General features: G+C 42.3%; 2 protein-coding genes across 4 annotated transcripts in view; both read right to left on the reverse strand.

Annotated features, from left to right (window-relative positions):
- The window catches only part of LOC126426866 (speckle-type POZ protein-like), a 299,470-nt gene that overhangs the window by 226,700 nt on the left and 54,544 nt on the right, over window positions 1-18,226 (reverse strand). The window lies entirely within an intron of this gene.
- The window catches only part of LOC126426551 (uncharacterized), a 47,661-nt gene continuing 37,089 nt past the window's right edge, over window positions 7,655-18,226 (reverse strand). Inside the window, exons 4-6 of the mRNA XM_050088453.1 lie at window positions 13,169-13,310; window positions 9,793-9,939; window positions 7,655-7,759 (exon numbers count right to left, since the gene is read on the reverse strand). Coding sequence (XP_049944410.1) covers window positions 7,655-7,759; window positions 9,793-9,939; window positions 13,169-13,310 — 394 coding nt within the window. The remainder of the gene's footprint in view (window positions 7,760-9,792; window positions 9,940-13,168; window positions 13,311-18,226) is intronic.

Genomic DNA, 18,226 nt, shown 5'->3' on the forward strand with positions numbered 1-18,226 from the left:
CTGATATTCCGGCGTTTGGCCTTCAAAGAGATTGGGCTTTTAGTTTTGAAATACACGAGATTGTGAAAGATGTCGGCTGCATTCTTGTAAGTAGTATGAATACTTTATGTTCCATGAGAAACACAAGCTCGACAGAGAGAGGAGTTGTGTTTCTTAGCGATGGACTATTTGTCAGTTGATGCAGAGCTATTACAAAGATTCCTGTCACATTGTTCACAGTTCGCAGTAATTGACGAAAATCATCGAAGGAAACATAAGTGATTTCCAGCGTTTCCCAAGTAATGCTGTTCCTTATCTATATAAACGATTTCGGAGAGAATGGAGGAAGCGTCTGAGGTTGTTTGCAGATGATGCTGTCGTTTACCTTCTAGTAAAGTAATCAGAATATCAAAACAAATTGCAAAACTATTTAGAAAAGATACCTGTATGGTGCAAAAGTTGGCTGTTGAACCTAAATAATGAAAAGTGTGAGTTAATCCACATGAGTGCTATAAGGAATCTCCTCTTTCTTATTATGTCTGCGATTGTTCCTATGTTTCTCTGTAGCTTTTAATTTCTCCTCTTCGTCAAGCTGTTACCTTTGTTCTTTTGTGGCTCTGAAGTTTTTCTGCTTTTCCAGCTCTTCTTCTTCACCTCTTGTACTCGGTGTTGGGCATTCAAATGTGCATATTGCATCCGGTTTAATTACTGTTGCGTAGCGTTAAGTTTTTGCCTGGAATGATATTGATTTCTTATTATATCAGTTTTCGGTCATTTTGTTTGTTAATTCCGTTTTCCTTGATCTTTCTTTGCTTGTAGTGTTATCTAACCCATTTGATTGTATCCATTCTCTTCGATACTTAAACTTATCAACTCTTTGGACGTTTCCATCTTGTGTTTGTATATATTTTTCTCTATTGTGTTTATGTTCAATGCATTCTGTTTTCGTTTTCGGTATTTGTAGTCAGGTTGGAGATGCAGTTTTGTACAGTGTTCCTATCATTATCTTTGCATCTGTTTTATCCTTAGAAATCATAGCAATATAGCCAGAAAAAAAAACAAGACATTCCACGTCAGTTCTTGCCCTTTCTACTAGATGGATTCGGTCGATGTTTTTCTCTTGTAGTTCTTTTTTATTCCTCTCTCTCGTGACCTTGTCTGAGATCGTACTGGAGAGGATCTGTGAGACGCCGTCGCCCTGCCGAACTCCTGTGCTACTTCTGAAGGCTTCAGAAATTTCCTTAGGAATTTAACTTATGAAGTTGTGTCTGTAAGTGTCTGTTTGACTGACTGTCTGCTGATTTTGTCAGCACCTGCTTCTTCCAGTGTTAAGGATAGTGTGCTCTGTTTACAGAACTGTAAGTTTTTTTGAAATCAGTAAATGTAACGACTGTGTTGAGGTTCTTCTTTTTTCTGATCCTGATAATTGTTTTCAAGTTAAGAATTTTTTCTGGGCAAAAACTATTTTTCCTCAACCCCGCTTGGTACTCGCCAGTTGTGTTCTCTGCTTGGTGTTCTGTCATACTCAGTAGAGGTCTCAGTAGGGAGCTCGGTAGATGTGGGTGCCGCGCGGGATTAGCCGAGCGGTCTGAGGCGCTACAGTCATGGACTGTGCGGCTGGTCCCGGCGGAGGTTCGAGTCCTCCCTCGGGCACGGGTGTGTGTGTTTGTCCTTAGGATAATTTAGGTTAAGTAGTGTGTAAGCTTAGGGGCTGATGAACTTAGCAGTTAAGTCCCATAAGATTTCACACACATTTGAACAACATATGTGTGTGCCTGTCCTGTCTCCCTTCTTACGTGGCGGATGGATTGTGGCTTGCTTCCAGTCGTCCGGTACTCCTCCTTTCTCCCAGCAGTATTTCGTAACCTCGTAAAAGGTTTCAGCTGCCCGCTCCCTCCTAGTTTTCACATCTCAGCCAATACTCCGTCTTCTCCTGGCGCCCTGTTGTTTTTCGGCTGGCCACTGTATTGTTGAGTCTAATGCAGTTATATGACTCTCAAGGCGGGATTTCCTTTAGAGGCTGTCTGAAAGATTGTCATTGTGTTGGTTCCTCGCAGTTTAGAAGGTTGTTGGAGCATTTTGCTAGTAATACAGATTTGTGTTTGTTGTTGGTAGTTAGTTTGCCTTTTGAATCTTTGAAGTACAACTGCTTGTAACCTGTTATTTCTGCTTTGAAAACTTTGTAGAATTCCTTGTGTTGTTCTGTCTGGAGTCTGTATGTATACGTTCCCCATATGTTTCTAATTATGTCATTTTGCCATTGTTGTGTTTGATTTTAAATTGTCCCTGCCCGAAACACCCACTTTCGCATAACAAGCACCAAAACATATACTGAGATTAGTGAACACAGGATTGTAGCGAAACTGAGTGTTGAAACTCCCCGACGAAAGATTCGTAACCCAAAGACTGGAAACTTGCACAGGTCACACCAATACTTACGAAACGCAGTAGGAGTAATCCATCAGTTTACAGGGCCATATTACCAACGTCTATTTGCAGCAGGATTTTGGATAATATATTGTGTTCGAACATTATGAATTATCTCGGAGAGAACGGTCTATTAACACACAGTCAACACAACTAGCTTTTATTCACACGAAGCATTTGGTTGTATTGACAAGGGATTTCCGATTGATTTCGTCTTTCTAGAGTTCCAGAAGACATCTGACACTGTACCTCACATACGGCTTGTAGTCAAATTGCGTGGTTATGGACTATCGTCACAGGCTGGCCAGTGACTTGATTCGTGATTTCCTGTCACAGAGTTCACAATTCGTATTAATTGGCAATTGATCCTAAATAATGAAAAGTGTGAGGTCATCCGCATGAGTGCTAAACGGAATCGGTTAGACTTCGGTTAGACGATAAATCAGTCGAATCTAAAGGCCGGAAATCGAACTAAATACCTAGGAATCACCGTTACGAACAACATAAATTGGAAAGAACACATAGGAAATATTGTGGGGGAGGAGAACCAAAGACTGCGTTTTATTGGCTGAAGGTGCAACAGATCTACTAGAGAGACTGCCTACACTACGGTTGTCCGTCCTCTTCTAGAATACTGCTGTGCAGTGTGGGATCATTACCAGGTAGAATTACCGGACTTCATCGAGAATGTTCAGGGAAAAGCAGCACATTTTGTATTGTCGAGAAATAGGGGAGGGTGTGTCACTGACATGATACAGAATTTGGGGCGGCCATATTTAAAATAAAGGCATGTTTCGTTGCGGCAGAACCTTACCACGAAGTTTCAATTACTAACTTTCTCCTCCGAATGCGAAATTTGATAAAAATGATATCTACAAATTCCTATACGAAATGTAGTACATCTACACAGATGGGTTACTGCTGCTACGATGGCAGCTTATCAACATTTAAGTCAGTCTGAACGTGGTGTTATAGTCGGCGCACCAGCGATGGGACACAGCAACTCCGAGGTAGCGACGAAGTGGGCATTTTACTGGACGACCATTTCAGTGGTGTACCTACAATATCAGGATACAGGAAAACATCAAATCTCCGACGTCGCTGCGGTCTAAAAAACATCCTGCAAGAACAGGAGCATCAACGACTGAAGACAATCGTTCAACGTGACAGAAGCGCAACCCTTCCGCAAATTTCTGCAGATTGCAGTGCTGGGCCATCGACAAGTGTCGGCATGCCAACCACTCATCGAAAAGGTATTTCGGATCCGAAGGCCCACTCGTGTACCCTTGATGACTGCACGACACAAAGCTTTACGACCGTCAACACCATCACTGGACTGTTGATGATTGGAAACACGTTGGCTGGTCGGACGAATCTCGTTTCACATTGTATCGAGTGGATGGACGTGTACGGGTGTGGATACAACCTCATGAATCTGTGGACCCTGCATTTCAGCAGGGGACTGTTCCAGCTGGTGGAGGCGCTGTACTGGTGTAGCTGGAGTGATATGGGACCCGTGACACGTCTAGATACGACCCTGAGAGGTGACAAGTACGTAACCATCCTGTCTGATCACCTGCGTCCATTCCCGACCGTTGTGCACAACGACGCACTTGGGCAATTCCAGCAGGACAGTGCGACATCCCGCTCGTCCAGAGATGCTACAGAGTGGCTCCAGGAACACTTCTGATTTTAAACACTTCCGCCGGCTGTCAAACTTGCAGCATACTGTTCAGAGGAGATCTCCACCCCCTCGTTCTCTTACGGATTTATGGACAGTCCTGCAGGATTCATGGTGTCAGTTCCCTCCAGCACTACTTCAGATATTAGGCGAGTCCATACCACGCCGTGTTGCGGCGCTTCTGCATAAAATATGTGGACTTGAACAACAAATTTTAAGTGTGTCTTTAGGTTTAGATCTACTCCTTTTCCTGAAACTGCTCCTCTATCGTTATTCTTTTCTAATGGGAGTGTAGGGCAAGAATTATTCGGATTGCGTTTATTACATGCTGCGTCACTAATCAATGTAACTGGAGATCCATAGTCAGTTACCGCGGTGGAATTACGTGAGTCAATTGATATGTTGATAATCGCACGATACACATTCTCTTGTGGCTGTTCTTTTCCCTGCAATAACGCGTATATTATATCTTCCAGTGTGATAATACGTTCTGTTACTGTGTTCATATTGTAAAAATGTGCAAACTGATTAAATCGTCAACCTAACTATTGATTTACTAAATAAAAAGAAAGTGGTCCTCGTGTGTTAATGCTCGTGTTGGTGAAATGATCCCTGTCCATTGATGATTTTCGTAGCAAACAGATCCTGGAATGGAAATACCTCACCTCGTAATGTAATTGTTTTTTAAGTAGTGGCGCCTAGTCGCTCATAAATTTTTTTGCAGAAAGCTTCGTCCATTTCGTGCTCAGGTGAACGCCAAGTCGAGTTACAAATGTTGTTTACATATGTGCTCAGTTGTACTAAGAATATGTTACATTTCGTTTGAAAGAAGTGTGCACAAGGTAAGAAAATGGTCCACACTAGTATTGTGCACTAGCTATAAAGTCGTCAATTGAGGCAAAAAATTACATTCATGGCATTATTTTTTGTCGTTATTCTGCACAAAATCTGGTGAGACTAATTGTGATTATATTGTCTATTAGTCGTAGCAAATGTGTATCGAAGCAATGTCTTTTCGTGGTTTTCACACACGCAGCTGTTGGCCTGAGAGTACGCAGCACGCTATGTAGCACATGTTGAAGTGTCTTCCAGCACTCGTGACGTTGTAACACCTCTCCAAGTGAAAGCGTCGTATCGTGATTGTCTGGGAGGCGGCTGAGAGCAGAGTTGGTGCACTCCGTACGTGTCAGCAACAAACCCAGTGACAACTCAGAGCCAGACCGCTCACAGAAGGTACCTCCATGTTACTTTTAACAAAATATCTATGAAGTCGCCAAAAATCACGATAATCGATGCGGCATGTCCTGGTAAAGAAAACGTTAATAATACCTCCAACTTTCTCACAGTCCAGAAAATAACTATACTCGAGTCCACGAATGTCTCGCTTTCACAAAGTACGTATATTCTGTTACAATACAGTGAGAGAAAATAAAGCTAAGACGTTTATACTGTGTGAGAGAAAAGGAACATTAAAATATTGTAATCATTACATGTACAATGCATTGTGAAAATATCGATAGGCAAACACTGTTATGAGTCTTCTTACATTTTACACGTCCATGAGTGCATGTTATGCAAGAGCACAATAGTGATTTCTGCACAGTGTATGTTCTTATATACTTGAGTACACTCGTGGAAGGATAGAGCCTAAAGGGAAGGACAGGAAACAAATGTGAACAATATTTTACTGCTGTAGAGGAAAAAAAGAAATTATCACATTTGTCTGTCATCTGTCAGTCATAAAACATAAAGCAAATGAAAATGTATTCCGAAAATTTTAACTTGTGCACACGCCAATTACTTATAATTACCCCAAATGCAAAATTTAAGTAGTATCAAGACGAGTACTTAATGTCTGTGAACAAGCAAAGTCAACGTGCAGAATGACAATAAATAGGAAATTATCTCTTTCCGATGAAGTCGACTAACTATAGGCGGAAAACAATGACAAATGATATTATCCTGTGAATGAGAAGAAAACTGATTAGCTCAAGCAAAGTCACAAATCGATCAAAGCAAGTACATGGCATGGCTATAAGGGTCTTCAATCCTTCACTTTGCCGTTCACAAAAAGATGCATTCTGCTGAATGAAAGTGTTTATCTTCCCGTAACTTCATAGCCTCGTATTATCGTTTTGCAACACCTTGTCACAGGCCGTTAGAAATAGCACTCGTCATAGATACGCAGCAAAACACAATCAACAAATCACGCACCAAGGCTAAAAACATCACGTAATCCGTAACAACCTCTAGCATCAATATGCCACACTTCATATCATAAATCATAAACGCCTGCATAATAGTCATAAAAAGTTCGCTATCCTCACTTCCTATTATTTCATCATATCTTCAATATACAATTCCATAATTCATTGCTACACATACTTCATCTACAATTAATCCTTGTCTTCACTTCACATACGACATCTGTAGTAAATCTCTTACAGTCAGTGAAGAAACCCTGATTGTACCTCCGTGTTAAGAGTATCTCAGTGGAAGACGCTGAAATTAAATATCTCCTCCGACTGTTGAGAGTACGCGTTATGCCTGTGCAAATAAATGTACTCTACCTGTTTTCTCAGTACTATCTGGAATCCGTTACTGCATACTTCTGTACGTTATCCTGTAAGAGAAAATGCATTACGACGAGCAAAATTCGATGTTATTGTTTCTCATGTTGCTTTTATCTTCTGTGGTGCCCTTTCTTCTTCGAAAAACTCATTGCTGTCTTCTTTTGCGTAACCTTTGCTTGTAAAATGATGTATTCTAAAGATCTGGGTCAGTTATGTTAGAACATGACGTGGTATATGCTCTGTAACAATCATTGTATCGGTTACATAAAAGTCGTAAGGCAGTGAAAATAGACGTACGAAATGGCTTGTACTTGTAGTACTGTATCAGGAAAAATATTTTCGTCATTTACGTGCGAATGAAAGAAAACCCATAGAACCAGCTTGACTACTGTGTACAAACGGTTGATGTCATACGAAAATGAAGTACGTGTTGTCAGAACGTAATTGTTATATGTCGGTATGGTGGTGTCATCATTAAGGAGTAGGAAGTCAACCAATTATTTAGTGAACGGTTTTGTATTGGTGATGTGATGAAGACCTCTCGAAGCTCTCGTTGTGAGTGTTTCAAGATGTCCTGCGTTCGGAAGTGGGATTCGTCGAGTCCGAAATTGTCAGTTATAAAGTAATACAAATTTCTGACACCTGTTCCTTGCTTTACCAGATAATGGATGTGCTCGAACTAAAACTGTTTGTCGAACTTGAGATATTCCAGTGTGATTTACCTTCTTTTGTAGCATTTCCTCTTCTCAGCTGCCTCTTTTGTATTAGCCATTGCAATGTCAATCAGTTCACGGTGACGTAGACACTGTGACTTGGGGAAAGAAACAAGTTCTTTTATTTTGTCCGGCGGATTTTTATTCTTCAAAACTAAATGTGGCGAGAGCAAAGTTGAATCAGTAGGAAGTGTATTAACGGTGTGCTGGGAAATCTGTCCCATTCAGTGTGTTGTTGGGACCGTCTCTTGGTGCTTCAAAGCTGTCAACCTTGTCTTTGATTACTCATCTGCACTGTCGGCCGTCTGCCCCTGATCAAACGGAGCTCGCAGAGCAGAGCCGCACAGCGCCGGCCGGCTAGAGGCCGCCACCTTGGGAACTTGCACCTACGCCGTGGCAGCGTAGCTATCGATACCACAATTTTTACTACATTAACAGTGTTAAAATTTCGTGATAGTAACGGAAAAGAAAAAGGTTGTTATCTAATGTCGTATTACCAAGACCTTGGTGAGTGTCTCTGCTGTTTCTTTGCGATAGTCCATCGTCAACTGAAGACCACGGCATGCGCCTCTTGCTCTCACACTGTGGTGACGTCATAACACCACCGCCACACACGCTGGCCCCGTTGCCTCTCACCGGAACAACAAACCACCACTTTGAAGTCTGCAAACAAACAAACTGAAAGGCATTTACTAAATAATATCTTAATACACAACTAAATTAAATTACAATTTTTTATAAATAATTTGTATACGTAATTGGCTTTCGTGTGAAATGGTTCAAAGCATTCTGGCATGCACAGCGCAACATCACACACTGGACAACAGTATGTTGTTTCTTTCCTTTCCCACACTCCAGTTTCTTTTTTAGCTTTGCTACCAGACACTTTACACCATCTCCACGGCCTCGCTTTGCTGTCAGTTGGAGGAAATTGTTTTTCAAAATGTCGCCCAGTTAGTCTGTCGCCTGCAGTCGAAGGCTTCCCGCCTACTTGTTCCTTTCCAGCCACCGTGGCCAGTGTTTCTCCAGTTAACACACATGAGTTTATCTGCAGGACATGGTTGCCTGTGCAGCATTTTATACATAATATAACTGCTTACTGCCCCCCGAACGAAAATTCTGTAAAAAAGTAAGTCGTATCTAGGACTTGCCTACATGTTTTGTATTATTTACAGTCTGATATGTCACGTTAACGAATTATTTTTGAGTGATGTAGTGGCAATTACTAATTATTCTTACAACTTTCAAATAATTCAAAATGAAATTCACGCTTTACTTCAATCCTGTAGGCGAAATTTGTAACTAATTTCCGAACACCGGGTTTTACGAGATTGCTTTCCGGAAAAACGTTTCCAGTTAACCCACAATTTGTACCGAGCAATGAAATGTATATTCACCGATGTTATGTGGAGGAGGTTACAATTTAATGTCCAGTATCCTCTGCCAATTATTTTGGGACGAGGTAGACCTTTTACTTTCTCACTTACAGTGTCACGGTCGGAAAAGCTGACAGGGGCTGCGTCGTAATCCTGCACAGTTGCTCACAGCCCGCTGTGGTGTGGAGTCTGTCAGGCCTCGAAGCCGACACTGGCGAGGCGTGCGTGCAGTGAGTGCTTAACGATATTCAGGGCCAACATTTTAATCAGAGTAATTTGTTTTGCAGACAAATGACATATACAAATTAGATTGAAATCGGCCTGCTCTCTCGCAGGCGAATTGTTCGATATACTGAGTAGCCTCTAATTCGCATCGTGTAGCGTGTGCTTCGCATACACACATTTACCAAAAGACATGGGACATCCTGATTAAAAAATAGTCCGACCGTGCATGTGTAACGTCAGTCCCGGATGGCGCGTAAATATTTAAGCGGAATGTCTCAGCGACAGAACATGCAATTGCACGTCTGCTGGGATAAAGTTGGACGTTTTCAGGTGTGAACCCATCCCTTAAAAGAACTGCCGTTGCGCTGTTGATTTCTGCATCGATAGTAATGACAGCTTGAAAGTCAGCGGATGTACCTATACCTATCATTGAGACTTGCTGCAAAAATAATACATCAAACGTGACATCTTGTATTAAATCATCCAGAGCACTAATTGTAACAGAGGTTGTTATCGAAGTTATGTTTAGTGTTAGTACATCGTGGGCTGCCATTAGATAGATGTAGCGTGCTGTGACGTAACTGCGAAACTGCTGCGAGGGCGAGAGAAAATATCTTTGTAATACTGGGACATTAAATGGCAGCCGGACACCGGTGTCTGCGATCATCACCGACTTTGGAACTGTTGAGTACAACTGGAGCAGTAATCGCTAAACAGTATTACACATTTTATGTCGGAAGTGATCGTCCTGATTTAGTTTCGGCCCCCCTGTCGTGTGGCCGGTCTTTTGTCCGCCGCCGTGGTCGGACCGCCCCTACCGCCTGCTCCCGCCCCGCCGCTGCTTCTGCGCATGCGCGGCCCTCTGCCGGATTCGCTGCCCGCATTCTGCGTCGCGCCCCCACCTGCGAGTTTCCCCTCGGCGACTGCGCCGGCCGTTTGCGCGGGCTGTCTGACGCCACCTGTTGCTGTTTGCACGTGAATAACAGTGTCGTAAGCGTTTCTGCCTTACAGACAAGACCGAATGTTTACACGGGCTTTCGTTACGTAGAGAGTAATGCAACATGTTACAATTATGTTGCTCTTTCCGGAAATAACTGTTTCTTTGGCATCATTTTTATCGATGAAATTCGGATCTCGGAAATTTCTTTGTTATCTCGTGATCTGGCGTGCGCAGACGCGCACTTAAATGAAACGAAGTGCTGTAAACTCATCGCTGTGAAACTGGGCTTGAAACGCATTTGGTCGGTACACACCTGTCTGAAGCGTATTTCACAATGCTCTTCAACTTCTTCCACTGATACCCGCGCTGTTGGTGCTGCAGAGGAAGGAAAGCTGAAGGCTGTTTCTCGTCGCTCTTGCTAAGCACAATAATATTCCCTACTTATTTTGTATTTATGGTTATTTCTATTTATGGTTACGGTCGTATTCAGTAACACTGTAACGGTCTTGGCATAGCTGATTCCCCGTTCTACCCTAACAGATTCGAAAAGTTCGGGTCTATTTGTCACTTGCAAGTCTAAGATGCTGTCTTCACGACTCGTTTCTCAGATTAATGGCCCGAGGTAGTTTCTGAGTGAAGCACTTGGATCAGTTTCTCACGATTCCCTGGCCCTGCCGTCAGTCTCAGCCACCTATGTCGCCCACTGCAGAGGTGGCAGGTTAAAGGTTCCACCTAAAACTGTAACATGGCGAGGAAATGCACGCCAGATGTTCTCCGGGTTTCTTACTTTCCATTCAGAGCTCTTAATAGACGAGTAGTCCAAAGATATTTCTCGTATCGCGACTGCAACAGGAAAAGGCCGGAACAGCTGTGGTACTCAAACTGTCCTCCGCCACACACCAGAATGTATCTGTGAAATTATCATTTCAGACTTTCCAAATCGGTAAATTATTTCAGAACGTTATCTTGTGAATTTTGGAGCAGTTTTGACACAATGCGGGATGCGTTACATTTTATCTTCATTTGCACAATAGACACGACAGCAGATCTGGTGCAGTTATTGTTTACAAGTTTGAAGATAAGGATTTACAGTATTCAGGACCAATATTTTAAATTGAGTTATCTGTTTTGCACACAAGTGGTATGTATAAATTACATTGAAAACGATCTCCTCTCTCGCAGGCGAATTCTTTGATGTACCGGCTAGCCTGGATTTCGCATCGTGTAGCGTGTGCTTCGCATACTTCCGTACAAAATTTAATTTTTACACTTTTCTGTCGCACTGGACAGATTTACGTATTTCGATATCAAAATAAATTTTAGCCATTTCTCAGATACCAACCACACACTTACAAGCACTAGTTTAAATAAATGCGAACACGTTTCAAAATATACGACGTCCGTTTCGACAGCGGATGTCTGCCGTGAGTGCTATTGTGTTTGACGATGCGAAGAACACAGGTGGAGTTCTGGGCTTTTTTCCGTCTGCTGAAGCGGGCCTTACCGTTCCAAAGCGCCGTAATAGTAGAGTGCAACAGGTGAATGGCGTTAGGCGCGATCTGAATTTTGGGGAGTCAGCGTTTTTTTAGGACGCTCTAGCGCGGTCAGTACTCGCCGTCAGAAAATCACTGCTGATTGCTGCATGTTGTAGAAGAGTTTGTCCAATTTAATTTTGTGTTGGGGTTTCAACTTTGAGAAACACGTAGTCTTTGTGAAAGAAATTAAAATCTGAGAAAAGTCGGAAAATTTTGAGGCTTTCGTTGTGAAGTCGACATACTACAGGGCAGGAAGCACGAAATCGCTGAGAAAAGATGCACTGCAGTTTCTTAGCAATTGCTATTTTTGGTCATTGCACGCAAGGTGGCTCTGGATAGTTACCGCTAGATATTTTTCGGTAGGTGACTTACTGTTTCGAGCAATTTGTGATCAGCAGTGTAGTTGTGGATTTCTTTTCCTGTGTATGCACAGTATATTACATTTATTTATGTTGAGGATCAACTGGCAGAGCCTGAAGTATTCATCAATGCCGTGGAGGTCACTCAGCAAGTCAATACTGTCTCCTGGCGCCGCTGCTTCCTCACAGAGAATGTTGAGGAGCTTCTGTGTGTAACGCCGCCACATGAGGCCACAGAAGCTCTTGTTCAGAATGCAGTCTGCCGCTTTGGTCACACATGCACGCATGAGGATACCGAGTATAATTCCCTGAGAGATGGTAGTTTGTTCTGTAAGAGCAGCAAGGGAGGTGTTTAGGAGTTTAATGATTTTGGGTGGTTCTTCAATTCTCTTTATTTGAAGGTGAGCTGGCAAGAGGGCTGCAGATGGTGTGAGCATGATGTGGTGTGAGCAGTGCTACCAATGTGACATTGCAATTAAACAGGAAAAGTACTTGTGCAGTGCACGCACAGAATTCAGTGTGAGGTCGCAAGTGAAGATACATTCTAACTGAACAACTTATATGCCAGTAATCTGAGTATGGTGCAGTTCGCAGTGATGTGAGGTAGCAACATAGACACTGCTAGCAAATGGTTTGCAGTAATTAGGTAATGTAGGAGACTGGTGCAAAGAACTAACATTAACGCACAACAACTGGTATTCTCGCATTTGTGTCTTGGAAGAGATTGGGTGTTTACATTTCGAAATACAGGCGGTTGTGAGAGAGGTCGGCTGTACTCTTGTAAGCTGTTTGAATACTGTATATGGGACGAGAAACACAAGACAGAGAGGGAGAGAGAAGTGGAGTTTATAAATGATCGAGTATTTTGCAATTGTTGCTGTGCTTTTGCAGAAATTGCTTGTGAAATGTTTTACAGAGTGAATTCTCAAAAGGAAGGTTTGTCACGTTGGTTTACAGATATCTCCTGTTGTTGCAGTAGTTGTGGTGTTACTGGAGTAATTGTGTGGACTGCAAAAGGTAGAAATGAATAGAGAAAGCGATCTTTTTTTTCAATTTTTTATTTTAATATCATGTAGAATGAAGTACAGGATGCCATTTCCTCTAGTGGCGTGTATTAACTCTGTGTTAGCATCCTGACGATCTCCTGATGGTTGTACCGCCTGGCGACGTCCAGGGGGGTGTTCCCGTCAGTAGCCCTCACCCCCCTGTCGGCTCCGGCCTGCAGCAACGCAGCCGCCGCTTCTGCGTGGCCATTCCATGCCGCCCAGTGCAGCGGCGTCCACCCCCCATGACTCCTGGCGTTGGGGTCGGACGCCGCAGAGAGCAGCAGCCGCACCACAGCCGCGTGGCCGTTCAGTGCAGCGCAGTGCAGGGCGGTCCACCCGTCCCCGTCCCTCGCCCCCACGTCCGCCCCAGCCGCGAGCAACGCCCGCACCTCCTCCACCGCCCCCTCCTTAGCCGCCTCTCTCAGCCTCCTGCCTCGCTCTGCATCAGAAAGGCTCCTGCACAAAACATCGACACACTTACTCTCTACTATCGAGACACACACACCAAATGAAAGAAACTGTCACAGCCGCATAACTGCCAACAATTCGGAATACACTTCTTCCGAGCGACAAGTCACAAATCTAGAAATCTCGCTTCTGCGATACGGGTTAACCAGCGTATTACAGACAGATCCACAGCACTAGCCCATAATCAAAAACTTCAGCCATCTCCCATTAAAAATAGGTGCACTCCATCTCCTAACAAATTCATTTGGTTTTCCTCGTAATTCACTCCACAGATCCGCCTCCTGTCACCTCGGCATGCAGTTGCCACCCAATCCTTCATCTACATTCAAACACACCACAAAACTACCTTCTCTGGGTACCAATTCCTTCAGTCACTTAGGAAGAAAACAATAGAAACTAAACGCATCTGCAAGTACTGAAATACAATTTCCTCACCAGACAGCTAAGTGATTCAGACCAGTAACATGGAAATTTCCTGACGTACCGACAAAAAACATAAAAGTCACTGCTTCGTACACAATAAGTCGGTCGACATATTTCAAATACAACAAGGGCACCACGTCGGCTCTCCCCGACACACACACACACACACACACACACACACACACACACACACACCTACACACACACCTACACACACCTCCTTAGCCATTTTCCACTTCTTGTCAATAATTTGTTAAACATCCATATTTCCTTTTGCTTGCTTTATTTGCTGAATTTTTATAGTTTCTTCTTTTAGCAGTTGAATTCAGTATCTCTTGCATTAACCAAGGATTTCTATTTGGCCCTGTTTTTTACCTATTTGATCTTTTTCTACCTTCTCTGAAAGCTACCGATTCATCCCCAAAAACTTTATTCTCTGTTTTTCATTGACCTAGTTTGTTATTGTGTGTGCTGTAAGTCCATTGCTTCCTTCTCTAACAGTAAGTTTCTCACTTTTTTCGTTGTAACATAACCTGTTCTGTTTGCATCCCAAATATTTCCCCACTTCTTACCTTTCCAAGTCTTGCATCTCATCCTGGCGTTCTATTTTTTTCTGCTTTGTTTCACATTCTCTACGGAGCGTACTGATTTTGATATCAGCATGTGCTGCATAATTAATACTATTATCCTGGACACTAAGTATACAATTCGACACTATCCATGATGTTTTGAGTGTGCATGTAGCACATATAGGTGTGTATCATCTTATATTGAGCGTTTTTAAAATTTTTTTACTTGTAGGTATGTACTTCCTGTGCCAAATTACGTGTTATTACCCGCATGATTTGTATGCACGAAAATTGAATAATTTCTGTTTGTTGCCTGCTTCTGATATAATTTCAATACTAATTCTTTGTGTCTTCCATGACTGCCAGTCGAAATGGGTGTGCTTCTGTTGCCTGCCTGAGGTGCAGGAGGGTTTTGAATGTTCACTGGATTCCAAAGTCGATATCTGCAGCTGATTATCTTGGTCAATCAAAGCAGGAAGTACTTTAATCTCTATACAGGAGGGAATCAACATCTACATCTACATGGTTACTCTGCAATTCACACTGAAGTGCCTGACAGAGGGTTCAATGAACCTGTTTCATACTATTTCTCTACCATTCCACACTCAAATGGCGCGTAGGAAAAAGGAACACCTCAATCTTTCCATTGGAGCTCTGATTTCTCTTATTTTATTATTATGTTGATCATTTCGTCCTACATAGGTGGATGTCAAGAACATATTTGCCATCGGAAGAGAAAGCTGGCAATTGAAATTTCGTAAACAGATCTCGTCGCAAAGAAAACCGTCTGTTTCATTGACTGCCACACCAACTCGCGTATCATATCAGTGACTCTCACCCATATTGCGCGATAACACAAAACGAACTTCCCTTCTTTGCACTTTTTCGCTGTCCTCCGCCAATCGTACCTGGTAAGGATCCCACACCGTGCAGCAATATTCCAGCAGAGGATGTACAAGTGTAATGTAGGCTCTCTTCGGTAGGTTTGTTGCATCTTCCGAGTTTCTGCCAACAAAGCGCAGTCTTTGTTTCGCCTTTCCCACAACATTATCTATGTGGTCATTCCAATTTAAGTTGCTCGTAATTGTAATCCCTAGGTATTTAGTCGAATTGACAACCCTTAAATTTGTGCGATTTATCGTATACCCAAAATTTAGCGGATTCCTCTTAGTAAGCTTGTCGATGACCTCGCACTTTTCTTTGTTTGGTGTCAACTGCCACTTCCCGCATCATAAACAAATTCTCTCTAGATCATTTTGTAATTGGAATTGATCGTCTGATGATTTTACTAGACGGTAAATTACAGCATCATCTGCAAACAATCTAAGGGGACAGCTCAGATTATCACCTAGATCATTTATGTAAATCAGGAACAGCAGAGGGCCTATGACACTACCTTGCGGAACGTCGTATACGACTTCTATTCTACTCGATGATTTGCCGTCTATGAGTATGAACTGTGACATCTCTGCAAGGAAATCAAGAATCCAGTCACACAACAGAGACGATACTTCATACGTATCAAATTTGATTAATACTGGATGTATACGTGGACAAGGAAAAAAAATTCCCGGATTTTTCCCGGATTTCCCGCTTAAAAATACACTTTCTCCCGCGTGAAAACACTTTTTCCGTCTAAAGTGACAGTATATTTTCCCTCGGAAGTGCAAAACTTATCAATCCTTTGAATGGTTATGGTTTTGGACATGGGCGTAGAATGTAGTCAGCCAATAGCAACATCCCTGTTAAGCAGCGGTAACACACGAGTTAATGGCTTACATTAACATACATAGTGTTGCTACAAGAAAAGCAAAGCTTCCACATATAATATTGGTCACTAAGGTTAATAAGCTGCAAGAGAAGCTAATCTTTCGAGATAATGTTGATTTTTTGCGCGTGTTACACTTTAAGACACATCACACAAATGTGGCAGTAAAATTTTTAATAATGACATAAATGTCTGATCTCCAGGGTTCGAAATTCTTCTACATGGCTTGTCATTGAAGAGTTGATTTTTAAATGGTGCGAAACACACTGATTTAAGAATTTCATGGTACATCCTCGCGCATAGTCCAACTTACGTTAAAAGATATTTACTTTGAAATTAACGCTTTTCAAACCAACATTCGCAATATTTTTCCACGACCTGCTGGAAACAGGTTCGTTCCAGCAGCTGCCGGAGAGCGGCAGGTAAGAGGCGCCCCGGGCTTGCGCAGCTAACATGACGTAGGAAGCCCGTATGTACGTACGTGTAAAACATTGAAAGATCTTTCATTACGTTGTAAAAGCAGTAAGACGTCACAGGGTACTCCAAGAGATCAGAACTTCGTGAACCATACTAAAATGTGCACATTTAAACTGCTACTTAAAGCGCACATTCGTATGTCCAGATTCAGATGTAAATTTTCTGGGAGTACCAGTACTGCAGTATCTCACGTTTGGTTCATTAGTATGGCATAATGCCGTTCGTGCTAGAAGATGAAAACTTGCACTTGAAATGCAGTGAACAGTTGAAACTAGCCAGTACTGTGAAATTAAACATTTCGTTTCAAATACATTGGATGCGTCTGCGGAAAAGGTTAATGAAAGCCAAATTTCTTTAGCAAAGAGACAAAAATAACTTCATTGTTCTGCAAGGCGATTGATGCTTGACTGTCAGAAACGTGGAAACAAATTAAAATCTGAAACTAATAATGTATATCAGCCTTCGGTAATTATTTGAATATATTTTAATTCACTTGATACCTCCCGGCCAAAGATACCCGTTTTGCTTTCATGTGACGCGAGAGTAAACGAAGGAGAAACAGGAAAACCACTAAACGTCAACACGGGCCACGTGGTGACTGCCCACTGTAGTTCAGACTTCTCTGCGCATCAGCCTCGCATCTACGATATTTGCGAACCGGTCAACACCAAAAAAATCGAATTTTCAAAAGTACCCTATGTGCATCTTGTAAAACACATCATTCTGAAAAATTTGAAACAAAAACATACGTGTTCGAGAAAATATAAGACATGTTATATGGTCTGAAGTGTGCCGAACCGCAGTGCCACGCCTCTTCACACAGCATTCTCCTACCGCACGTCACTGTATTTCACTCTGTGGAATTGAAACGGGTATATTTTGTAAGCGATGACATTAAACTATATTCAGGACTGTGGAAATATTAATGTCCTGTGGTGCCTCTCCTGCTCCCAGTCAGCCAGTTTGACAGCCTGCCCCTCTTTATTTTTTTAAAAAACCAGCCATTAATAGCGGATGGGAATATTTGTAATTGGGAGAACAAGAACTCTTCAGAAAATTTGGACTCTTTATTGCCTAATAGCTAATAACTTCCTGTTTTGTGTGACAAAAGTGAAATATAGGATGCATAAAACCAATATAGACAAGAGACAAGCAAGAAAGTACACATTTCAATACTTACCTCTTAGCATTTTTTCTCTCTAATCTTGCTACAGCTTTAAATGGCGTGCTTTTGCTTTCTGCACCTCACCAAAGTTGGTCAAACTTTTTGCTGCATGACAATTCGAAATTTCGTTACCTAATACTGAAAAAGCTGTTAATACAAATAATACCCAAGACTGGTGTGGTTTCTGGATCTGATTACATCTATTTTGTCGATGTATGCTAAATAAAACAAAACAGGCCTTTCTAATATTGTAGCAAATTTTATAACACACACACACATCCCACACACACACACATCCCACACACACACACACACACACACACACACATCCCACACACACACACACACACATCCCACACACACACACACACACACACACATCCCACACACACACACACACACACACACACACATCCCACACACACACACATACACACATCCCACACACACACACATACACACATCCCACACACACACACACATACACACATCCCACACACAC

This window comes from Schistocerca serialis, chromosome 11 (genome assembly GCF_023864345.2).
Source record: "Schistocerca serialis cubense isolate TAMUIC-IGC-003099 chromosome 11, iqSchSeri2.2, whole genome shotgun sequence".
NCBI classification, from domain to species: domain Eukaryota; kingdom Metazoa; phylum Arthropoda; class Insecta; order Orthoptera; family Acrididae; genus Schistocerca; species Schistocerca serialis.